Raw genomic sequence first — 22,027 nt, 5'->3', positions numbered from 1 at the left:
CTCGTAGAATTGAGACAGTTGTCATGGGCCCGACGGTGCAAGACCCTGGACAGACCTCTGATCAAGTCAATATGCCTCGATCTCTTCAGACCAACCCTCCACATGAGACGGTGCAAATGGAAGAGATCATTCTTCCTTCTACGCCGGACACCTTCGAGGCGGCGAGAGGCCTCATAGAGATGACGGCTCCGGTGCCTCCGACCCCGACACCAGCCCCAATTCGGGTCCCAGTGCCATCCAAGGGCAAGCCAGCGATGTTCCGGCTGTCAGCCCTCGGACCAGCATCTCAGCCCCGCTAGGAGTCCTGGAGCCGTTATGAATCCCGGCACCTCCCCAGGTCTCGGTCTGACTCATGGCACCAGTATGACTCAAGGCGCTGGTCCCGCGGTCTCGAACCTCGGAGCCGCTCACGCTCGAGTGGTCCCGCTCGACTGCTTTCAACTGCTCACACGTGGTCCCGCTCGAGGTCCAGATCTCGATCTGTGACCTCGCGGCACTGTTCGGTCCGATGTGCTGTGGGTTCCCGATTCCCGGGTCAGCGATCGCCACGGCGGCACCGCTCAATGTCTCGGCACCGCTCACCGTTGCGGCGCCGATCACCAGCTTGGCACCGATCGCCATCGCAGCACCGGTTGCGGTCACAATCAGCCTCATGGCGCTGATCACCACGTGACCCGCATCTGCCAAGAGACTCGGTGCCTGCGTTGATCCACTCCCGCACTGCCCCCCCTTGGCTGTTGTGGTCTAGATCTCCTTCTGGCAGGTCGGAGAGAGCATCTGGGGTCTCAGACATTCCTCACTCTGGCCCAGGAAGCCTCGGTCAAGTCCCTCCAGCGACCCACTAGCAACCCCAGTGGCAATTTTGGACACCCTGGGCATACCATCAAGCCCAGGGTGCTCCCCCAGTTGCCCGGCCACCGTCTCGCTCGAGCAACAGGCCTCCTGAGGCAACCCTTAGCTGCCCTCCTCCTGACACTGATCAAACTGTGGATCCAGCGCCTCCCACAGAGGCTACTCCAGCTCCCCAGGAGGAGCCACCCATGTCTGATCAGGATGTTCCATCCGCACCTATCCTGCCAGTGGAGTCATCCTCATCCTCCCCTGATGAGGCTGCGGGCCCGTCCACGTCTGGACCACCCCCTATGGACTTTAGGGTCCTCCAGGAGCTGTTGAGGCACGTGGCCCTCAATATGAACCTCCAAATTGAGGAGGTTGTGGAGGATGAGGACCCCATGGCGGACATTCTAGGCCCAGAAGGGCCCTCCAGGGTGGCCCTTTCCCTGAACAAAACTATACAGAATAATGCAAAGTCCCTCTGGCAGACCCCGGCCTCCATCCCCCCACAGCTAAAGGGGTGGAACGAAAGTACTTTGTTCCCACCGGGGTTATGAGTATCTGTTTACCCACCCTGCCCCATGTTCGCTGGTGGTAGATGCGGTAAATGCCAGGGAGAGACAGGGCCAGTAGGGGCCTGCTCCCAAATCAAAAGACACAAAACGGATGGAGCTTTTGGGGAGAAAGGTTTATTCTACTGGGGGGGTCTCCCACTGCTAACCGGCTGGCGATCCTCCGTAGGTACAATTTTAATTCTTGGTCTGCGGTCCTTAAGTTCCAAGATCTTCTCCCAGCAGAGGCTCGTATGGAACTGGGAGTCATTGCTGAGGAGGGTAAGTTGGTTGCTAGGACTTCCCTCCAGGGTTCCCTCGATGCGGCGGACACGGCTGCGCATACCCTGACGTCGGGAATCGCTATGCAGCGGAATGCCTGGCTTCAGTCCTCCGGCCTCCCGCCTGAGGTCCAGCATACCATCCAGGACCTCCCTTTCGATGGCCAGGGCTTGTTTGCAGATCAGACTGAGTCCCGCCTGCATACCTTAAAGGATACCAGAAACATCATTAAGTCCTTAGGTATGCATGCCCCGGTTACCCAGAGGAAGCCCTTTAGGCCACAGACCACCCAGCAACGTCCTTTCCCTCCAAGACCGAGGCAGGACCCTTCTCGTCGGAGGAACAGATACTCCCGACGTAGGCCGTCTCGTCCTCCCTCTGGACAAGGCCAAGGACAGTCTAAGCCACCCCCGGGCCCTAAGCGCCCATTTTGAAGGTGCGCCAGAGGATGGACTACCGGTTCTCACCCAGGACAGTCATCCCTTTCTAAATCATCTATCCCATTTTTACCATGCCTGGTCCCATATTACCTCGGACCGTTGGGTCCTCCGCACGGTGCAAACAGGATATTCTATCCAGTTCCTTCCAGAGGCACGGCGCCTGGTTATAGCAGGCATAATTACCAGCCTCTGTAAGTTCCCGACCACTACAGCAAGTCTCAGGCTGCTGGATCACATGGCGTCCTGCACATACGTTGTGCAACTCGCCAGACTCAGGCTCAGGCCGCTTCAGGCATGGCTGGCAGCTGCCTATCGACCGGGACGAGACAGCCTAGACATGGTCCTCACAGTCCCGAAGTACACACTCGACTTCCTGCAGTGGTGGCTGGACCCTCAGATGGTGGGTGCCGGAGTCCCGTTTCATCCCCCCAAGCCCACTCTGACTCTAGTTACAGATGCGTCTGCCCTGGGATGGGGAGCCCACCTCGGCAGCCTGACAACGCAGGGCTTATGGCACGAGAGTGAGTTGTCGCTGCACATCAACATCAGAGAGTTCAGGGCAATCCACCTTGCCTGCCAAGCCTTTCTTCCCCACTTGCGGGGTCACTGCATCGCAGTCCTAACAGACAACATCACGGCCATGTTCGACCTGAACAAGCAAGGCGGAGCCCGGTCATCGCCGTTCTGCCAAGAAGCCCTCTCTCTGTGGGACTTCTGCTTAGTCCACTCCATCAACCTTCAGGCCTCATACCTGCCAGCTGTCCAGAACATCCTGGTGGATACTTTGAGCAGGCGTTTTCTGACTCACGAGTGGTCCATACGCCCAGATATCATTCATTCCATTTTCCGCACCTGGGGGTTTCCCCGAATCAACTTGTTCGTTTCGCGGACCAACAGAAAGTGCCCAGCCTTCTGCTCCTTCCAGAGTCACAGCCTGGGCTCGTTAGTGGATGCCTTCCAGATCACGTGGTCGGGCCAGTTGCTGTATGCCTTCCCACCGTTCCCTCTGGTTCACAAGGTGCTCCTCAAGATCCGCCGGGACAAGGCAGATGTAATACTGGTAGCCCCTGCCTAGCCACGTCAGTGTTGGTACCCGACTCTGCTGGACCTATCAATTCAGGATCTCCTATGTCTTCTTCTCGACCCCAGCCTCATATCCCAGAACCAGGGTCGTCTCCTTCACCCGGACCTCCATCTCACGGCCTGGAGGATCCGAGATTGAACCAGGCTGAACGTGCCTGTTTGGACTTCATATGGCGGGTCCTTCTGGAAAGTCGCAAGCCGTCGACTAGGCTTACCTACGAGGCTAAATGGAAGAGGTTTTCCAGCTGGTGTGCTCAGCAGCAGGTGCCCCCGCTCCAGGCTTCCATTTCGTGCATCTTGGACTACCTGATGTCCCTAAAGGACCAGCACCTAGCCTTCGGATCCCTTAAGGTCCACCTTGTGGCCATTTCTGCGTTCCACCCAGGAGTGGCGGGGCATTCGGTGTTTGCACATCCGGTCGTGCGGCGTTTTCTCAAAGGCCTGGAGAAAATCCATCCTCCAATGAAGCCACCTATGCCTGCATGGGACCTCAACTTGGTCCTCTCCTGCCTTATGGGCCCTCCTTTCAAGCCGCTGGCCACCTGCTCTCTTCTCTATCTCTCCTGGAAGGTCGCCTTCCTAGTGGCCATCACTTCCACACACTGGGTCTCCGAACTATGGGCTCTCACCTGTGACCCGCCCTATACCATCTTTCATAAAGATGAAGTGCAACTAAGACCTCATCCGGCCTTTCTACCAAAGGTGGTGTCCCGCTTCCACGTGAGCCAGGATATCTTCCTACCGGTTTTCTACCCGAAACCGCATTCTGACCTATGTGAACAGCACCTCCATTCTCTCACGGTTAGAAGGGCACTTGCCTTCTATATAGACCGGACAAAGCCCTTTCATAAAACAACCCAGTTGTTTGTCACCATTGCGGAACGGATGAAAGGCGCCCTGGTCTCCTCCTCAACAAATATCGTCGTGGATCACCAGGTGCATTCGTGCTTGCTACAACCTGGCAAACATCCCTCCACCTGCTGTTACGGCTCACTCCACAAGAGCTCAGGCATTGCCAGCTGCCTTTCTGGCACACGTTCCTCTCCAGAAAATCTGTAGGGCTGCCACATGGGCCTCAGTTCATACCTTCGCGTTCCACTATGCAATCGTCCAACACTCTCGGGATGATGTAGCCTTTAGCAGAGCGATCCTTCAATCTGCGGTTCCTTGACTCCAACCCCAACTCCGAGGTAAGGCTTGGGAGTCACCTAACTGGAATTGATATGAGCAATCACTCAAAGAAGAAAAAACGGTTACTTATCTTTCTGTAACTGTTGTTCTTCGAGATGTGTTGCTCATATCTATTCCATTCCCCCCCACCTTCCCCTCTGTCGGAGTAGCCGGCAAGAAGGAACTGAAGTGGGGTCGGGCCGGCAGGGGCTTATATAGATCGCCATTTTGGCGCCACTCCAGGGGGCTCCCAAGCTGGCCCGATGGGTAGCTGTTAGGGTAAAAGTTTCCGACATCCGTGCACATGGCGCGCGCACACACCTAACTGGAATAGATGTGAGCAACACATCTTGAAGAACAACAGTTACAGAAAAGTAACCGTTTTTTTTCCTGTGTAGACCTCTTCCTTCTAGCCTTTCAATCCCAGTCCTTCCCCCGCAACAGTTTTAGTACTTGTCTATAGGAACGATAGTAGGACAGGATTAAGGAGAGAAGATGGAAATAAACTTGCTTTAATATTTTGGGTCTGCTATATGGTTATGTCCCCATCTCTGGACCCTCTTCTCTTAGTTCTCGACTCCTTGTCTGCTGCTACACAGATGTTTGTGTTATTGGCAAATTTTATAGCAGTTAAATTTACAACAAAAAAAAACCCAGCAAATATGAAACAGACAGGCAAGTCTTGAGAAGGGGGCTAACTTGTTCCATTGAATAAAACATCACTGGAAACCCTAAGATCCCAGACTGGATAATAAGTAGCAGAGGGTATCATTGCTGGATAGTTGACAGCTGCTTAATCATTGTGACAGAAGCAGTTCTGTAGACCAGAGAACTCCTGTGGTTAGTCACTTGGCTCTTGGTTTAGTAAATTGTATGCTGAGAGCTTCCACTGGGCTCCACAAACCCCTTTAGGAGTTGGGGGCTCCCCTCTGTCCCACTGGAATGGTAGCATCCCCCTGGGATGGAGGTAGCTTTCTCTAGCTCTCCTCAGAGCACCATAATCCCCTTTAGGAAGTGTGTGCCGGGAGGGTTGGTGGGACTGCTCCTGTCTGCTCCTTATCTCAGGAGTCTCCTCTGACATGGTTTAAACTCAAGTGCAGGCTATTCCCTCTGAGATTCTGATATGTGCTCACTGAACCACATTTCAGGCCTTGCTGTGGCAGGGCTGCAAGCTTCCTGTTGCCTTGAGCAGATTGTGTTCCATGTAGCAAATGATGTTTCTGTGTGAGTGATGTTCCCAGCATCAGGGAATCTGTGTATGACTGAACATTTTCTTACTTTTCTTCCACAGGTCGATATGAATCTGAATGAGGAGAAGCAGCAGCCTCTGAGGGAGAAGGACATAATAATCAAGAGGGAGATGGTGTCCCAATATCTACATACCTCCAAAGCTGTGAGTACTCTTGCTCTGAGTACAAAGCTGCAGTGAGGGAGGTAGGGATATGGTGTTGTATAGCAACACTGCAAATAACTCCTCACATCAGAGGTTTTTAAGTGAAAATCTGACATGAAACACAAATCTCATGAACAATTTGAAAGAAATATACACTGGACAGTAAAAGCCCTAAAGACTGTGCACAAATGATGCACAGGCCCCATCCCAATGACTTCCTAGTTCATTTTAACTTGCTAATTTAAGTTTTCCAATGAACTCTCAGGGAAGTGTTTGAAGAAGCATAAATTAGCCCAATACTGAGTTTTCATAGACCACCTTCTCATAAATTCATCATATTGTATGATTTATTTTCATAACTATATTTTAATATAGCAGAATGAACAAAGATTTTCTGTGGTTAAGTATTAAAAAGATTACAGTAATTTTTTTACTTATTTTTTAAATGATTAGTTTAAAATAAAATATCCAGTTTCTGATGGTGTTCCTTTATTTCAGGACATGGCATTGACTGTTTAAAAACATTCTTTTAAAAAGTGTGTTTAAGGTTTTTTTCTGCTCCCCTGTTGATGTTTATAAAGGGCTCTTCAGCAAGGGAGCTGATAGTGTTGTCAAATTGACAAAGTAAACAAAATGGGGGGAAATGTTTTTTGTTTTGTTTTTTGGTAACTTCTTTCATTTTATAGTATTTTTTATAACTGGTTGAAAATGCTAAGTGTGTTGTGAAAAACCTTCAAAAATTTCTGCAACTTTTTTTTCGGTTTTTGAAACCTAAAATACATTTTTTGGGGGGGAAGGGTCTCTTTTTTGCAATGGCAAAAAGGGATGAGGGGCAAGGGGGACAAACATTCAGTTTCTCAATTTTCCTTTTTTGCTGAAAACTCAAAACTTTGAAAAAACCAATTTTCTACGAAGTTTGTTTTTATAAAAGATTATTTTGCATTTGAAAATTTTTTCAATGGAAAATGGCCTTTTTTATAAACAAAATGTTTTGTTTTAGTATACATGCATCTTATAAGTAACTATATTAAGTACTAAAGTTCTACAAAAATGTTTCAAGCTGACATTGCCCATGTATGGGGAGAGGCCTCTCTTTAACCAAAGCTGTAAATAAACTTCCAGTATAAGCTCGATTTTTTTTTTTTTTTTTGTCTTCCACTTCGAAAAAAGAACTTTTCCACTTGAAACTTTAAAAAGTCTGATGTTTGGCTACAGGAGACTCTTCTATTCTTTAAAAAAAGCAAAATGTGTAGTGAATCTGCCAAGTCATTTCTGAGACATAGGCTTAGAAAATATGTAGCTGATATTACACTTCTTAAAAATCCTACTCCTGCTCTTTTTTCAAGCCCTCTCTTTGAATGGTTTGCACCACAAAATTCACATTTGAGTTCTAATGAGATCTAGTGCACAGAACAATATTGGACACAGTTGCATGCACATATGGGAAGTTATTCACAAAGATTTTCTAAATCTTTGGACACACCATCAGGTCCTCATGGAGTTTTAAACTTCCCCAAATGTCTACTGGAGATCTCCACTTGCATTTAAAAAAAAAAGCTAGTCTTTTTCCTTGCTTAAAGGCTTCTAAATGTAAACTCATCATGAGTGTAGTCTTACCAAAGTGATTTTCCCAACCAAAAACAAAACAAAAGCCCAGTCTCTGGTATCCTGCTCCAGCTGCGCTTTTGATCACCCCTACCAAGACCAGCTTCCAGAGCTCCATCTTTATTTCTGAGCATCATCTCCTTTTCTTTCCCTCCCCCACCAGGAGGCAGGCAGCAATAGTTAGATTCTTCACCACATGCACACTTCACTTAGCTACATAGTGACTACAGTGGGAGCTGCTGGTGCTCAGTAGCTCTGAAAATCAGGCCACTATTATTTAACTGCATAAAGGTGGGTTTCGGTGCCTAGGGTTAGACACCAGAGTTTTAAACTGTTGGCTTTAGACAGAAAACGTGCCTCTTACTCATGCTGTTTGAAGGGGCTGGAGTGGTAGAAGGGGTATTTCTCTGCCTCTGTGCCCATGAGTCCAAGGTACTAAGCCACATCCTACCTTGACTTGACCAGTCAATGAGTCTAGAAGATCTGTTGGAATGTAGATGATTTTTTGGCCAGCTCAGTGTCCCAGTGCAGTGGAGTTGGTAACTCCGTCAGCAGAGATGCTTGGGTTCGAGGAAGTTACAGACTCCAGCTCTATCTGCTGTACTCAATTTAAGGACATTGAGTTTTGCTGAGAGATTATTTCATTCAAATACTATGTTGTATTTTTTTCATTGAATAGCATGCATTACTTTACACCTCACATAGAACATAATTATGGCAAAATATAATATGTAGGAAGGATGTATATAATTTAAAGAGGGTTTTCAAATATAAGTGTTTTAAAATACTTTCCTTTTTAAGACCTAAGGGAATGCCTTCATGGAAATATTTCAGATACTGTTAAATTGTAAATAGAAATAATTTACATCACAATTAGAATGTTGTAGTTCAAGTCTTTGTCTGGGTGGATCCCACTTGTGTTGTGCATGCACCTCATGTGCAAGAGTGGAATATTTTGCTAGGTTGGAGCTGGGGGAAGGGGTGCCTGTTCCCCGGCTGCGGCAGGTCGGGGCTGGGCTAGGTTCGGGCCGGGGGAGGGGCGCCTCTCCCCTAGCCATGGCAGGTCCACTGGGGCTGGGTTCCCTGAGCACCTGCATGGTGCTTAATAAGCTGCTGTACAGGTTACAGGGAACTTAGAGTACCACTTTCATCATGGGAGTTGCCCCTCCCCTCCTCCTGCTGGGCCAGCACAGTCAGCTCCCACACTTAATCAGCTGAGTTCTAGACCCCAGCTTTCCAAAGGCAAAGCTCGAAAAGTCCCTCCCCCAGCAGGCTGGGGTTTCCCTCCCATGTATGGACAGGGGGGAAACTCCTGACATTGAGAGAGAGCTTTTTCCCGGCCCTGTGTATCAAAGCCAGGTACAGCCTGCAGCCCCCCTTGTCCTGCAGGTAGAAGTCATTTGTGTGGAATCTCTTTCCCCTCTGGGAATGGGGAAGTAATGAACGGTAATTCCTCCTCGCCCCATTGTTGTGTGTGTGTGTAAGTTTGAGCCCTTCCACCCCTTTCACCTCACCCCCTACCCCTGAGGGGTAACGTTGAGTTACTTCACTCCTCCCACTTTTGTCCACTGCCCTATGGGGGAGGCATTGATAGGGAATGGCATTTCAGTATTACCTCATCTGCAGTGGCAGGCAGCACACTCTCTGCTCTGTCAGCTGTTTGGAGCAGTGCTACCCTGATTGCGCAGGCTCCAGCAGTACTTCCCCTGCCTGACTTTCTGCCCTTCATCTGGGCTTCTCCTCCTGCCATGGCTCCTGTTGCTTCTCCTAACCAGGAGTAAGGGGGAAGTGTTTTCCAGAAGCTAGGAATGGGCGATGGGATGGATCACTTGGTGATTACCTGTTCTGTTCATTCCCTCTGGGGCACCTGGCATTGGCCACTGTTGGAAGACAGAATACTGGGCTAGATGGACCTTTCGTCTGACCCAGTATGGCCATTCTTATGTTCTATGTTCATCTACCTCATGTCTTCCCTATTCTGATTAAGGGCTTCCTGCCAGAGAGCAGCAGGGTCAGAAGCAATAGCAGGGCCCACAAAAAGATTAGGGGGTTCCCGATTGACTTTTGGGGAAGGGGAGGCAATAGCAATCAATTTTTGTGGGGAAAGTGAAGTTTTGTGCAGCTTCATGTGTGACATTCCTTCACCAGTTAGGTGCCTGACTAGCCCACTGGAATGAGAGAGAGAGAACATGAGGAGGTGACAGAGGCCACAGGCATTACTGGGAGGGTTGGAGGGCACATCTTGATTACAGTCCTCTGGGATTCCTCAAGAGGTCCAAACTAGCTTTGAAGGGCCAGACTCATTTAGCTTACATATTTCAAACAAATGTAAGGCTACTCTGAGGTCCCTGGGTATCTATACACTTACTACCAGGAGAAAACTCTTTAGATAGCAGAGACAGGGAACTTCCTTTTTTTCAACAACACAGAACTACTAACTACTGTAAGAGGAAGTCTCACATCTCCTGCAAGAGAGCCGCCCCCTATTCTCCTACCACCTACCTGACATTATCTTCCAAACTGCAGGTTTGACGTTCATGTCAAGAGCCATGCACTGATGCCACCAGAGCTTCCTCTTCTCACCCCTATTTTGGGTTGCTGTCTATCCCATCCTTCTCAATAACTTCAGACCAATGAGTATTGTAAATTATTACCAAAGGTCAGTCTATATAATTCCAGTCCTTGGCCAATCTCCCACCCCCCTCCCTCTTCAGCAACTGACATCTCATGAAACAACTGGGAAGAAGGTGGATTCCTTCATCTAGGAGCCATAGAAGTACCACCTCAGGATTTCAAGGAAAAGCTTTTCTAGTCCTGCTATGGAATGCATCCTATCCTGGATCTGAGGCAACTAAAGAAATTCACACACCGTGCTTCAAGGATTTGATAGAATCACAAGCTGAGAGCGGTTCTGTTTACTTTCTTCTTGTAAATACTAACCCTTTGAGGAAAAGACCTTGACCTTAACTCTGATTCCTTATGTGAATCCTCCTTTCACCTATCTTCAGATATCCTCTTGCACCCAACCTACTCATTCATGTTTCTAATATAACCCTCCCCTGCCATACTGCAAAGATGTGCCGAAGTAGAGCTATTGACATTATGTACGTTTGATGCCAGTTCCAGTTGGAGATGTCAACTACTGTGTGGGAGGGGAGCTCATGAAACACTGTGGACTTCATTGCCTGTACCATGCTAATGATGCTCAGCTCTGGCACCTTCTCATCACATGTTAGAAGTGCCATCACCCAACTATGAAGGACCTGAATAAAATGCAGCTGGCTAAAGATTGAGGTGGTAGTTGCGGGAAGAAGGAAGACATTTAAGTTACTAGCTGAAATTAGGGCTTGTCATTAATTGACCCTGATCTCTGGTGAGTAACCATCTCTGGGTCCTGCTCAAATCGCCACTGCTCCTGGACACCCAGACAGCATTAGTAATAGAAATGCCTGTTCCTTTTTAGCTGATTCAGAAGCTTCTACTCTTTTGGTCAGATGTGAACCCAGGCACAATAGTCAATTTATTCACGAGGGTGAATGATGGCAACTTCTGGCCTTAGAATGTCTGAATGACCTCCAGGCTCAATTACAGCAACCCTTTTTACTTAGTGATGGCACTAAAGGGTGTATATAAGCTCCCATTCATTCAAACTGCAGCAGCCCACCTTTTCTACAAGGCAGACAGAGGGCACCTCATATCAGTATATGACTGCCTTTCTGATCCAAGGAATTGGATCCTAATCTCAAAGACCTTAGTGCTGGGCCCCAAGACTCTCCATCTCCTGGCCTCCCTGTGACTCAGCATGGCAGCTGTGATCATCTAGGACTAGTGGCTAATGCAGTTCAGGGCAAAACTCTCAGGAGCCTGGGCAAGGTGTTCTCCGAGGAGGGCATTGATCTATAGAACTTTTACCAGAAGCAGTAGATGTGAACCCAAATTGCACAACCTTTAGGACAAAATATAAGATCACACTCCTAGCACAGGTTTCCTCTGAGAGTGACAGTGAAATAGCAACATTTCCCTGGCAATCGGAATAGCAGATAACCCTTCCATTCCCTCAAAAAATAAACCAAAAAAGAGCATGAAACCTAAACTGAGAGAGAAGAGTGGGCCCTGTAGAAATAGAGTTCTGTTTCTCTTAAGAGTAGGGCCCTACCAAATTCACAGCCATGAAAAACGCATCATGGACCGTGAAATTTGATCTTTTATGTGCTTTTACCCTAGATTTCAAGGGAGAGACCAGTGTTTCTCAAATTGGGGGTCCTTACCCAAAAGGGAGTTGCGGGGGGGGTGGTGGTGTCACAGGGTTATTTTAAGAGGGTGATGGTATTGCCACCTTTACTTCTTCACTGCCTTCAGAGCTGGGAAGCCGGAGAGCGGTGGCTGTTGGCTGGGTGCCCAGCTCTGAACGCAGCGCCCCACCGCAGAAGTAAAGGTGGCAATACCATACCATGCCATCCTTACTTCTGCGCTGCTGCCTTCAGATCTGGGTGGTCAGGGAGTGGCGTTTGCTGACTGAAGACTCAGCTCTGAAGGCAGCAGTGCAGAAGGGTGGCAATACCATACCAGGCCATCCTTATGTCTGCGCTGCTGCTGGTGGCAGCTCTGCCTTCAGAGCTGGGCTCCCGGTCAGCAGCCAACGCACTCCGGCCCCCGCACCTCTGAAGGCAAGAACCACCATTAGCAGCAGCACAGAAGTAAGGTTAGCAGTGCCGCAACCCCCCCTTCTCCCCCACAATAACCTTGTGACCCCTCCCAAAAACTCCTTTTTGGGTCGGGATCTAAGTTCCCTGTAAGCTGCACAGCCGCGCAGCAGCCTGTTAAGTGCCACGCAGGTGCTTAGGGCTGCAGCGGGGAGAGATGCCTGTCCCCACCAGCCCCCCCCGCCCAGACCTGCCATAGCTGGGAAGAGGCGCCCTAACCCAGCCCCGGCCTGGACCTGCCTCGGCCAGGGGAGAGACACCTATCCCACGACCCCAGCCCCGGAGCTGCCACGGTGAGGAGAGGCGTCTCTCCCGCTGTAGCCCCAGGGCAGCCTGCACCCCAAACCCCTCATCCCTGGCCCCACCCCAGAGCCCTCACCCCCAGCCGGAGCCCTCACACCCCGCACTCCAACCCTCTGGCCCAGCCCTGAGCCCCTCATCCCCAGCCCCACTCCAGAGCCCGCACCCCCCACCAGGGTCCTCACTCTCCCACACTCTGAACCCCTCGGCCCCACCCCCACCATATGAATTTTGTTATGTGCACCAATATGGAGGTGATGCATCATCCCCATATTGGTGCACATAACAAAATTCATTCTGCACATGCATGGGAAAAATTAGAGGGAACACTGGTCAGGACCCCTACAATTACAACACTGAGAAATTTTAATTTAAATATCTGAAATCATAACATTTACAATTTTTAAAATCCTATGACTCTGAAATTGACCAAAATAGAGCGTGAATTTGGTAGGCACTACTTATGTATTCTGAAATACTCCAGTGAAACACATGCACTGATGTACAAAGGGCCACTGACCCAAACACAGATCCTCCTCCACTTCACCTATCCATCAGCAGTGCCAAACATCAACATCTCCCCTTCTATCCATCTGTATATAGTCCAGAAACAGAACTGACTTGGGCACCATTCCTATAGGAGCTGGAGAGCCAAATCTGCCTCTCACCAATTACTGATGGCCACCTCTCCCACTATAGTTATAGCCTCCTAATATGACTTGTACTGATTGCCTGTAAGCTTGATGGATGGAGGGCAGGGGAAAGGGGTCAGAAATGTAACTATGAAATACCTCTGACCTTCAAACTTTTTTTTTAAATAACTCCAACATTCTAATTTAGTTGTGTGTCTATGTTCATGAGTGTATATTGAGAAAGCCAATTAAATATAACTGTTACGGTTACTTTGAACACTAAACTAAATTAGGTAGGTTTCAAGTTTTGAGGATGACTAAACTTTACAACTAATTTAGCGGTTAATGCTTCAGCTAGGCTAGCTTCACTCTGAAGCTCTTTTGAAATGGAGGGTGCATGTATGTGTGTGCCCACTCACACAACATAAAAATACCATTTTGAAAACCCATTTCTATGCCCTGGTGCTGCGATCACAGCTAGTTTACCCGATGGCCTGTTCTTTCTTCCCTGTGTAGGGCATGAGTCAGAAGGAGAGCGCCAAGTCAGCCATGATCTATATCCAGGAGCTGAAATCAAATCTCAGGGATGCCCAATTGCTCGGTTGTTTGGAGTCTCTGCGAGTGTCGCTCAACAACAACCCTGTCAGGTAAAGGGCTGGTTGGAGCAAAGGAGATCAGGCAGGGAGCTGAAGCTATAAGCAAGGGGGTTAGGTGCTTACTTATCAGGGGCGGGGAATGGTGCATTGTGATTGAGCAGAGAGGAGAGAGGGCAGGGGGTGGTTGAGGTTCTTGTGATGTTCAGTCCTTCTATGTGCTGCTAATATGGCTCTGTTTTCTTATAGCTGGGTACAGAATTTTGGGGCTGAGGGCCTCAACTGTCTGCTGGACATATTAAAAAGGCTCCATGATGAGAAGGACGAGGCACCCAGGTGAGGGACAAATTGAATGGAAGCTATTTATAAAGCGCCCTAAGTGCATCTGTTATGGTTCCAAGGTTAGCTGCACATCTGTCCCCTGCCTGGTCTCTCTGAATGTGTCTCTCAGGCATCAGATTTTGAGCTTTTTCCACAATCCTCCCGCTCTTAGACCAGGCCTTGGGCATCAGCATCCTGTGTATCCTGCAGGTCAGACCAAGTTTGAGCACTTGCAATTCTTCCTTCTGTGAGTCTGTGACCAGTGATGTCCAGTGAGCAGGCAGCCTTCTTAAAGCCAAGGGGAGAGTTCATTTTAGTAGTAGGAACAAAGCATTACAGAGAAAAGTGCTTTTGTTCTTCTGTGTTCATAGGCCTTTTCCCATCCTGGTCACAATCAGTTTTGTACGTTGGCTGTCAATGGAGGAACAGTCATCAAAGCTAACATTTCTGCTGTTAAGTATCAGAGGGGTAGCCGTGTTAGTCTGAATCTGTAAAAAGCAACAGAGGGTCCTATGGCACCTTTAAGACTAACAGAAGTATTGGGAGCATAAGCTTTCGTGGGTAAGAACCTCACTTCTTCAGATGCAAGTCTGAAGAAGTGTTCTGGTGTTGTCCCCTAACAACTGTCAAGTGTGTGCTGAGTGGTGGCTATCTTCAGCCATTCTTTCTCCTTTCTGCCTGTTTTTACAGACACACTCCTGTTGAATTAAATCTATAAAGTCATACAGAAAACACCCCAATCACCAGGCCAACATACCGTATTCATAAATTATCACAGGGCACCTCCAAATCCATCACAGTTTCATGGTTAGGGCAGGAGTCTGGGAACCAGGAAACCTGGATTCTTTTACTGGCTCTGCCACTGACTCTCTGTAACCTTCCCCCTCCCCCCCCCCACGTCTGTTTCCCCATCTATTAAATGTGGGTGGTGGTACTTTTACCCATCTTTATGAAGTGCTTTGGGATCCGTGGCTGAAGAGCTGTCTACAGATGGAGTCAAATAAGACCCTGTCCTGTTGAGTTTACAAGCTCTCATAATCCTAAAGGGCTTGTGAGGCTACAGGATTATTACTGCATATACATGTTGTTTGGCTAATTGAAGGTGGTGGGGGGCAACAAGAAGAAAGTCTTGGGGCAGGGAGGTTTCACTGCATGGTCAGAAGTGTGTAGGTGTCGTGAGGAGGGGGCATTGCTCCAGTGGAGTTCAGTTATGGGGCAGTGGTTTGTGCCTAAGGTTTGCCAGAAGAAGTCTTTAGTGGGGTGAGATGAACAGGGATGTGTACGTGGGGATGACTCATGGCGGGGTAGAGACTAAAGGACAGAGGCTAAAGTTGGGCCAAGGGTGTGTGTGGGTAATGGTGGGGTGAGAGTAGGGTTTTCCCCAGGAGATGTAGCAGCCTTTTCCCTGTCTTTCTTTTGAATTTGTGTGTGTGTGTGTGTGTGTGTGTGTGTGTGTGTGTGTGTGTGTGTGTGTGTGTGCGCGCGCTGGGGGGCGGGCATCTAGTGAGGTTGGAGTCTTAATGCAGCACTGGTCACCTAAGACTTTTCCTGTCCCCACCTGAGAGTTGTGGGCCAACTGTCCTTTAATTGGGGGAAACATGATGCCGTGTATCGTGCTCCATGTGACTATTCATCAGCTGGCTTTCCTTCCTCGCAGCTCCTATGACACCCGAAGCAAACATGAGATCATCCGATGCCTGAAGGCTTTCATGAACAACAAGGTGAGATCCCTGTCCTTTCCCTAGATACATCTATATATTGCCACCTCCTCTTCCTCGTACTCTCTGCACTGGTGGCCTGGGGCCATCCTCAAAAGTGGTAGGGGAAGTGAGGATGGAGGCTCCTGACTCTTCAGTAAACCCTTGCTTACATTTCACTCACGCGTCTCACCCCCTTCCTCAGACTGTGCACATTCTGCCCTCTCTGCTATATCGCTGCACGCTGTGGGCACTCTGAGGACACGAATATCCCTGTCTCCTTTGCTGTTTGCTTGTACTCTACATCTCTGCCCTCTGTCCAGCCTCACCTTCTCTGTCTTTCTCACTCATGCCCCAGGCTGTCCTACTTTACCTTCTCATTTGCAGGCATTCTGGGACACCTAGTACTAATTCTATTAAACTCGCCTGTCCCTTTGGTTCTCTTCACCCTTCCTTTCTCACTCGCATACTCTGTGAGGTCTCTATATCTCTCCTTTCTAGCTTCTTTGACTCCTTTCTCTCTGATACTGTTCTCACGGGCACTTTCCTTTCACTGTGGACACCCAGGCACACCTGTCAAGATCCCACTAAGCACCTTTCTTCTTGCTGGCCTTGACCCTTTAGGACACCCCCAACTCCTACCCCCTTGTCCTTCCTTGGTCTCCCCTCTGAAATAATAGAAGGGATGTGTGGACAGATATTGGACAGGCGTCTTGCCATCTGCACTTTTTGTGGTGAAGTTGCCTCTCTTTAGCCTTAAAGCAGTCTCAGCGTTGAGCCATAAACAGTTTGCACTATGCTCCTTAGTGGGCTGGCTGAGTCAAATATATTAACTCATCCTTTCTTTCCCCTTCAGTTTGGAATCAAGACAATGCTGGAAACGGAGGAGGGGATCTTGCTGTTGGTGAGAGCTGTTGACCCCAAAGTCCCTACCATGATGATAGATGCTGTGAAGCTGCTGTCTGCTCTCTGTATCCTGCCTCAGCCCGAGGACATGTATGTGTCTATGGGATTCATTATGCCATTCATCTCTCTTGAGCTGGCTGTCATTTACCTCTCTCTGGAGTCCCCATTTCTCTCCTTGTCTCCTTGTTTTACAATGATGATACATGCATGCATACCTCTTCCCACCCCACCCCCAATTGAGACTGCTGCTGATTCCCTCTTCCTACTGTTTCAGGCATGAGCGAGTTCTGGGGGCACTGACAGAGCGAGCAGAAGTGGACGAGGTGGAGCGATTCGGTCCCTTGTTGGATGGTTTAAGGGGCGGAACCTCTGTGGCACTGAAGGTACCTCAACCCTCAGAATTCGTGGGTACTGTTCTCTGTTCTAGGGGAGGAGCAAGAGAGAATTGGTTGACTCCTGCAATTTGACTGCTCTCTGTTTGTAGTGAGGAGGGTATGGGAGGGAGGGTGTAAGATGCCATCTGTTTGATATCTCCCTATTTGTAGCACTTCCCTGGTTGATGGGTACAGTGTTCTGGGCATTATGAGTGCCTGACTAGAAGTATTGGATGAGGGGATAGAGGCCTGGCTCAGTTTGATGCCGAAACTGTCTGTCTCCCTATTTTAGGTAGCCTGTATGCAGCTGATCAATGCCCTTATCATCCCTGCTGATGAGCTCGACTTCCGAGTTCATATTCGAAGTGAACTGATGCGTTCTGGGTTGCAGCTCATCCTTACGGTAAGGGTCAATCATCTCCTCCTATGGGGCGCCATCATGCTCGATGAGAGACGCAACAGCCACCATCTCAGCACTTGTATTCATATTGAAATTACCTAATACTGTTAAAAGGCTCTGGTAGTGACAAAGTAATATTGCTTTTCCCAATAAAAGAAAGTGGCTAGAGGCAAAAAGGCATCCTTTAAAAATTGGAAGTTAAATACGACTGAGGGAAGTAGAAAGGAGCATAAACTCTGGCATGTCAAGTATAAAAAAGTATAATTAGGCAGGCCAAAAAAGAATTTGAAGAGCAACTAGTAAAATTCAAAAACTAATAGCAAAACTAACTGCCAAGTGGCGCCATTGGCAATCGAGGTGCTAAAGGAACATTCGAGGAAGATAAGGCCATTGCGGAGAAGCTAAATGAATTATTTTTATCATTCTTCACCGCAGAGGATGTGAGGGAGATTTCCATACCTGAGCCATTCTTTTTAGGTGACAAATCTGAGGAACTGCCCCATATTGAGGTATCAGTAGGGGAGGTTTTGGAACAAATTGATAAATTAAGCAGTAAAAGTCACAAGTACTAGATGGTATTCACCCAAGAGTTCTGAAGGAACTCAAATATAAAATTGCAGAACTCCTAAGTGTGCTATGTAATTTATCACTTAAATCAGTCTCTGTACTAGATGACTGGAGGAAAGCTAATGTGATGCCAATTTTTTAAAAAAGCTCGATAGGCAGTCCTGGCAATTACAGACAGGTAAGCCTAACTTAATTACCAGGCAAATTGGTTGAACTATAGTAAAAAACAGAATTATCAGACACATAAATAAACACTATTTGTTGGGGAAGAGTCAACACAGCTTTTGTAAAGGGAAATAATGCTTCACCAATCTATTAGAATTCTTTGAGGGGATCAACAAACGTGGACAAGGGTGACCAAGTGGATATAGGGTACTTGGATTTTCAGAAAGCCTCTTGCAAGGTCCCTCACTAAAGGCTACTAAGCAAAGTAAGCTGTCATGGGATAAGAGGGAAGGTCCTTTTATGGATCAGTAACTGGTTAAAAGACAGGAAACAACAAAGGGTAGGAATAAATGGTCAGTTTTCAGAATGTAGAGAGGTAAATAGCAGTGTCTGCCAGGAATCTGTACTGGGACTAGTACTGTTCAACATATTCATAAATGATCTGGAAAAAGGGGTAAACAGTGAGGTGGCAAAGTTTGTAGATGATACAAAATTACTCAAAAAAGCAACAGAGAGTCCTGTGGCACCTTATAGACTAACAGATGTATTGGAGCATAAGCTTTCATGGGTGAATACCCTCTCATGCGTCTGACAAAGTGGCTATTCACCCACGAAAGCTTATGCTCCAATACATCTGTTAGTCTATAAGCTGCCACAGGACTCTTTGTTGCTTTTTACAGATCAGACTAACACGGCTTCCCCTCTGATACATAAAATTACTCAAGATAGTTAAGTCCACTGCAGAGTTACAAAGAGATCTCACAAAACTGGATGACTGGGCATGTGAAATTCATGTAAAGTAGTACACATTGGAAAATGTAATCCCAATCATACATAAAAAATGATGGGATCTAAATTAGCAGTTACCAGGCAAGAAAGAGATCTTGGAGTCATTGTGGATAGTTCTCTGAAAACATCTGCTCAATGTGCAGTGGCAGTCAAAAAAGCTAACAGAATGTTAGGAGCCATTAGGAAAAGGAAAGATAAGAAGACAGTAAAATCATAATGCCAGGATGTAAATCATGGTACGCCCACACCTTGAATACTGCATGCAATTCTGGTGTCCCCATCTCAGAAAAGATATATTGGAATTGGAAAAAGTACAAAGAAGGGCCACAAAAATTATTAGGGGTATTAGAACGGCTTCCATGTGAAGAAAGATTAAAAAAGACTGGGATTGTTCAGCTTGGAAAATAGATGACTAGGGGGGGAATATGATAGAGGTCTATAAAATTATGAATGGTGTGGAGAAAGTGAATAAGGAAATGTTATTTACTCCTTCACATAACACAATGTTAACACAGTGCCGGGATCACCCACTGAAATTAATAGGCAGCAGGTTTAAAGCAAACAAAAAGAAGTAATTTACACAATGCACAGTCAGTCTCTGGCATTCATTCCCAGGGGATGTTGTGAAGACCAAAATTATAACGAGATCCAAAAAAGAATTAGATAGGTTCCTGGAGGAGAGGTCCATCAATGGCTATTAGCCAGGATGGTTAGGGATACACCACCCATGCTCTGGGTGTCCCTTGCCTCTGACTGTCAGAAGCTGGGAGTGGACAATAGGGGATAGATGACTTGATTGCCTGTTCTGTTCATTCCTCTGAAGCATGGTATTGGCCATGGTCAGAAGACAGGATACTGGGCTAAACCAACCATTGGTCTGACCCAGTATGGCTGTTCTATGTTCAAACCCTTGCTGCAGGAATGATGTGGGCTGTATTGCTGCCCTGTTCTTGGTCAGTGTTTCCTCTCTCTTAGTTACCCAGCATCCCAGGGTCAGTTGGACGGTGATCACATTCCCTTTGCTGTTTGCGTGCACTGGCCCTGTCCATGTTACTGTGCACTCTCCTGGGGCGTATGATGATTCTATCTTCTTGTGACTGTGAATTTTTATCATCACTGATGGGTCTCTTATCTGTGGCTCCATGCTGGCCTGTGCTCTCTTGGGGCTTCCAGCAGACTTGTTTGCACATTAATGTATGTTGGCCCCTCATTACATTCCTTTGTGCTCTAACGTAGCCCTTGTTTAGCTCCCATCTGAAAAACTGTGTGCTCTCAAGTGACCCCACCAGAATCTGTATAGCTTCTGATGGCCTCTCTATGATGTACTCATGCTCTTGGCAGGAACTGCGGAAACTGGAGAATGAGGAACTGAAGGTGCAGCTGAGTGTATTTGAAGAACATGGTGAGGAGGATTCTGAAGACCTCAGGAGCCGCCTTGAGGACATTCGCATTGAAATGGAATATCCTTCTGCTGCTTATTGGGCAGGGGTTGCGTTTGGGGCAGGAGTATCCCCAGGAAGTTTCTTAGCGCCAGTCTTTGTACCATCACTGCCTCCATGTAGGGAGAGGGACTGAGGTTGATGGTCTTTCTTCTGGTCAAGTAATGTCTGGGCCAAGCTCATCTTGCTGTCATCATGGTCAGGTGGGTTCCATGGCTTGTTTGAGTCAGAGCTGCCCAGTACATTGTAGGATGCCACTGATCCATCAGGCAAAGTCTGAAGACATGAGTGAGCGAAGCACAGGCAGGTATGCTGATCCTCTATTAGGGATTTGGCAGTTTATTAGCAAAAAGAGGAAGACCATACCCTGGTCATTTGGGAGGTTGCAGGATGCAGCTTGTCTGATGCTTCCAGAAACTTTAGTTTCGGATGTCTGTTCAGACTTGACTTTTTATGGACACTGTAGTTTGTCTGTCCCTGTTTTGTGTGCAATAAATAAGTAGGCGTGGCAGAACTTGATTTTTATTTTTTATAATTTTGATGGATAATATTGGTTTATTTTTCAGCATTTTTATTTTATCTATTTAAATTTTCACAGTTATGGGAAATTATGTGAAGGTCAGGTGATAATAGGCGTTGAGATTAAAATACAAAATGTCAACATTGAATGTCATGTTGGGGGGAGGGATAGCTCAGTGGTTTGAGCATTGGCCTGCTAAACCCAGGGTTGTGAGTTAAATCCTTGAGGGGACCACTTGGGGATCTGGGACAAAATCAGTACTTGGTCCTGCTAGTGAAGGCAGGGGGCTGGTCTCGATGACCTTTCAAGGTCCTTTCCAGTTCTAGGAGATGGGATATCTCCATTCATTTCTATTTCTAAAATATACAAAGTAAATATCAAACTCTAACAAGTTTTCAAGCAGCATTTTTCTTACTTTGCCTATCTGTAAATTTCTGTTATTGATGGAAATATTTTTGTCAGTTTGTGCTTATCCAGTGAAATTGATGTTTACTGACATTTACCAAAACAAATATATTTTGGATTTTGCCACCAGAGGGCACCTGGAACAACTGCTGCTTTACAAAAACAAAGTAGAGTATTTTCCTTCATCAATCCAGCATGGAATGAAAACCTAGACAGAACCATACCAAGCCTTGTACTAGGGAATGTCCCCATTTTATACATACATATCCCTTAGGTATAGCATCTGCCATGTGTAGCTGCGCCTCTACCATTGCATTACTTGCAGTTTTTAGGAACAGATATGATGGGTATTTTGTCAGGAGCCTGAACAACTTTTCCACATCCTAGAGAGAAAGATGTGAGCTCAGGAACTGGAGGTCAGATGCCATAGAAAATCCCCCACCAGAGTTGATCTCTCTATTAGTGAGAACTTAGGCTGGAGAAGTCATGCCAAATGCTGGTTGTCCAGGCCTTGTTTGGAGGGGTGAGGGCTGATTACTGATCCCTCCTTGCTAACAGGAGACTGAAGCTGAAACCTTCGTCACCTGGAAAGTGGCACATGCTGTTTTTCTTCATGTGACAGACCCAGACCAGTGGGGTACTGGCAGAGGGCAAATATACTGGTCACTGGATGAGTAGTTTTCTGTTCCCTGAGTGACCAGAGAAGGGGCTGTACTAGAGTAATCAGGAACCTGCTAAAATCAGTTAAGGCAGGCAGGCTAATTAGGACACCTGGAGCCAATTCAGAAGAAGCTGCTAGAATCATTTAAGGCAGGCTAATCAGGCACCTGGGTTTTAAAAGGAGCTTCAGTTTGTGGT

General features: G+C 47.5%; 1 protein-coding gene across 1 annotated transcript in view; it reads left to right on the top strand.

Moving 5' to 3' along the window:
* The window catches only part of DIAPH1 (diaphanous related formin 1), a 150,190-nt gene that overhangs the window by 40,013 nt on the left and 88,150 nt on the right, over positions 1-22,027 (top strand). The window contains exons 4-11 of the mRNA XM_054038167.1: positions 5,652-5,753; positions 13,510-13,640; positions 13,836-13,922; positions 15,565-15,628; positions 16,461-16,600; positions 16,785-16,893; positions 17,177-17,287; positions 20,147-20,265. Coding sequence (XP_053894142.1) covers positions 5,652-5,753; positions 13,510-13,640; positions 13,836-13,922; positions 15,565-15,628; positions 16,461-16,600; positions 16,785-16,893; positions 17,177-17,287; positions 20,147-20,265 — 863 coding nt within the window. The remainder of the gene's footprint in view (positions 1-5,651; positions 5,754-13,509; positions 13,641-13,835; positions 13,923-15,564; positions 15,629-16,460; positions 16,601-16,784; positions 16,894-17,176; positions 17,288-20,146; positions 20,266-22,027) is intronic.

The sequence above is a fragment of the Malaclemys terrapin genome, chromosome 8 (assembly GCF_027887155.1).
Source record: "Malaclemys terrapin pileata isolate rMalTer1 chromosome 8, rMalTer1.hap1, whole genome shotgun sequence".
Lineage (NCBI taxonomy): Eukaryota > Metazoa > Chordata > Testudines > Emydidae > Malaclemys > Malaclemys terrapin.
This window is presented reverse-complemented; position numbering and strand designations above follow the sequence as displayed.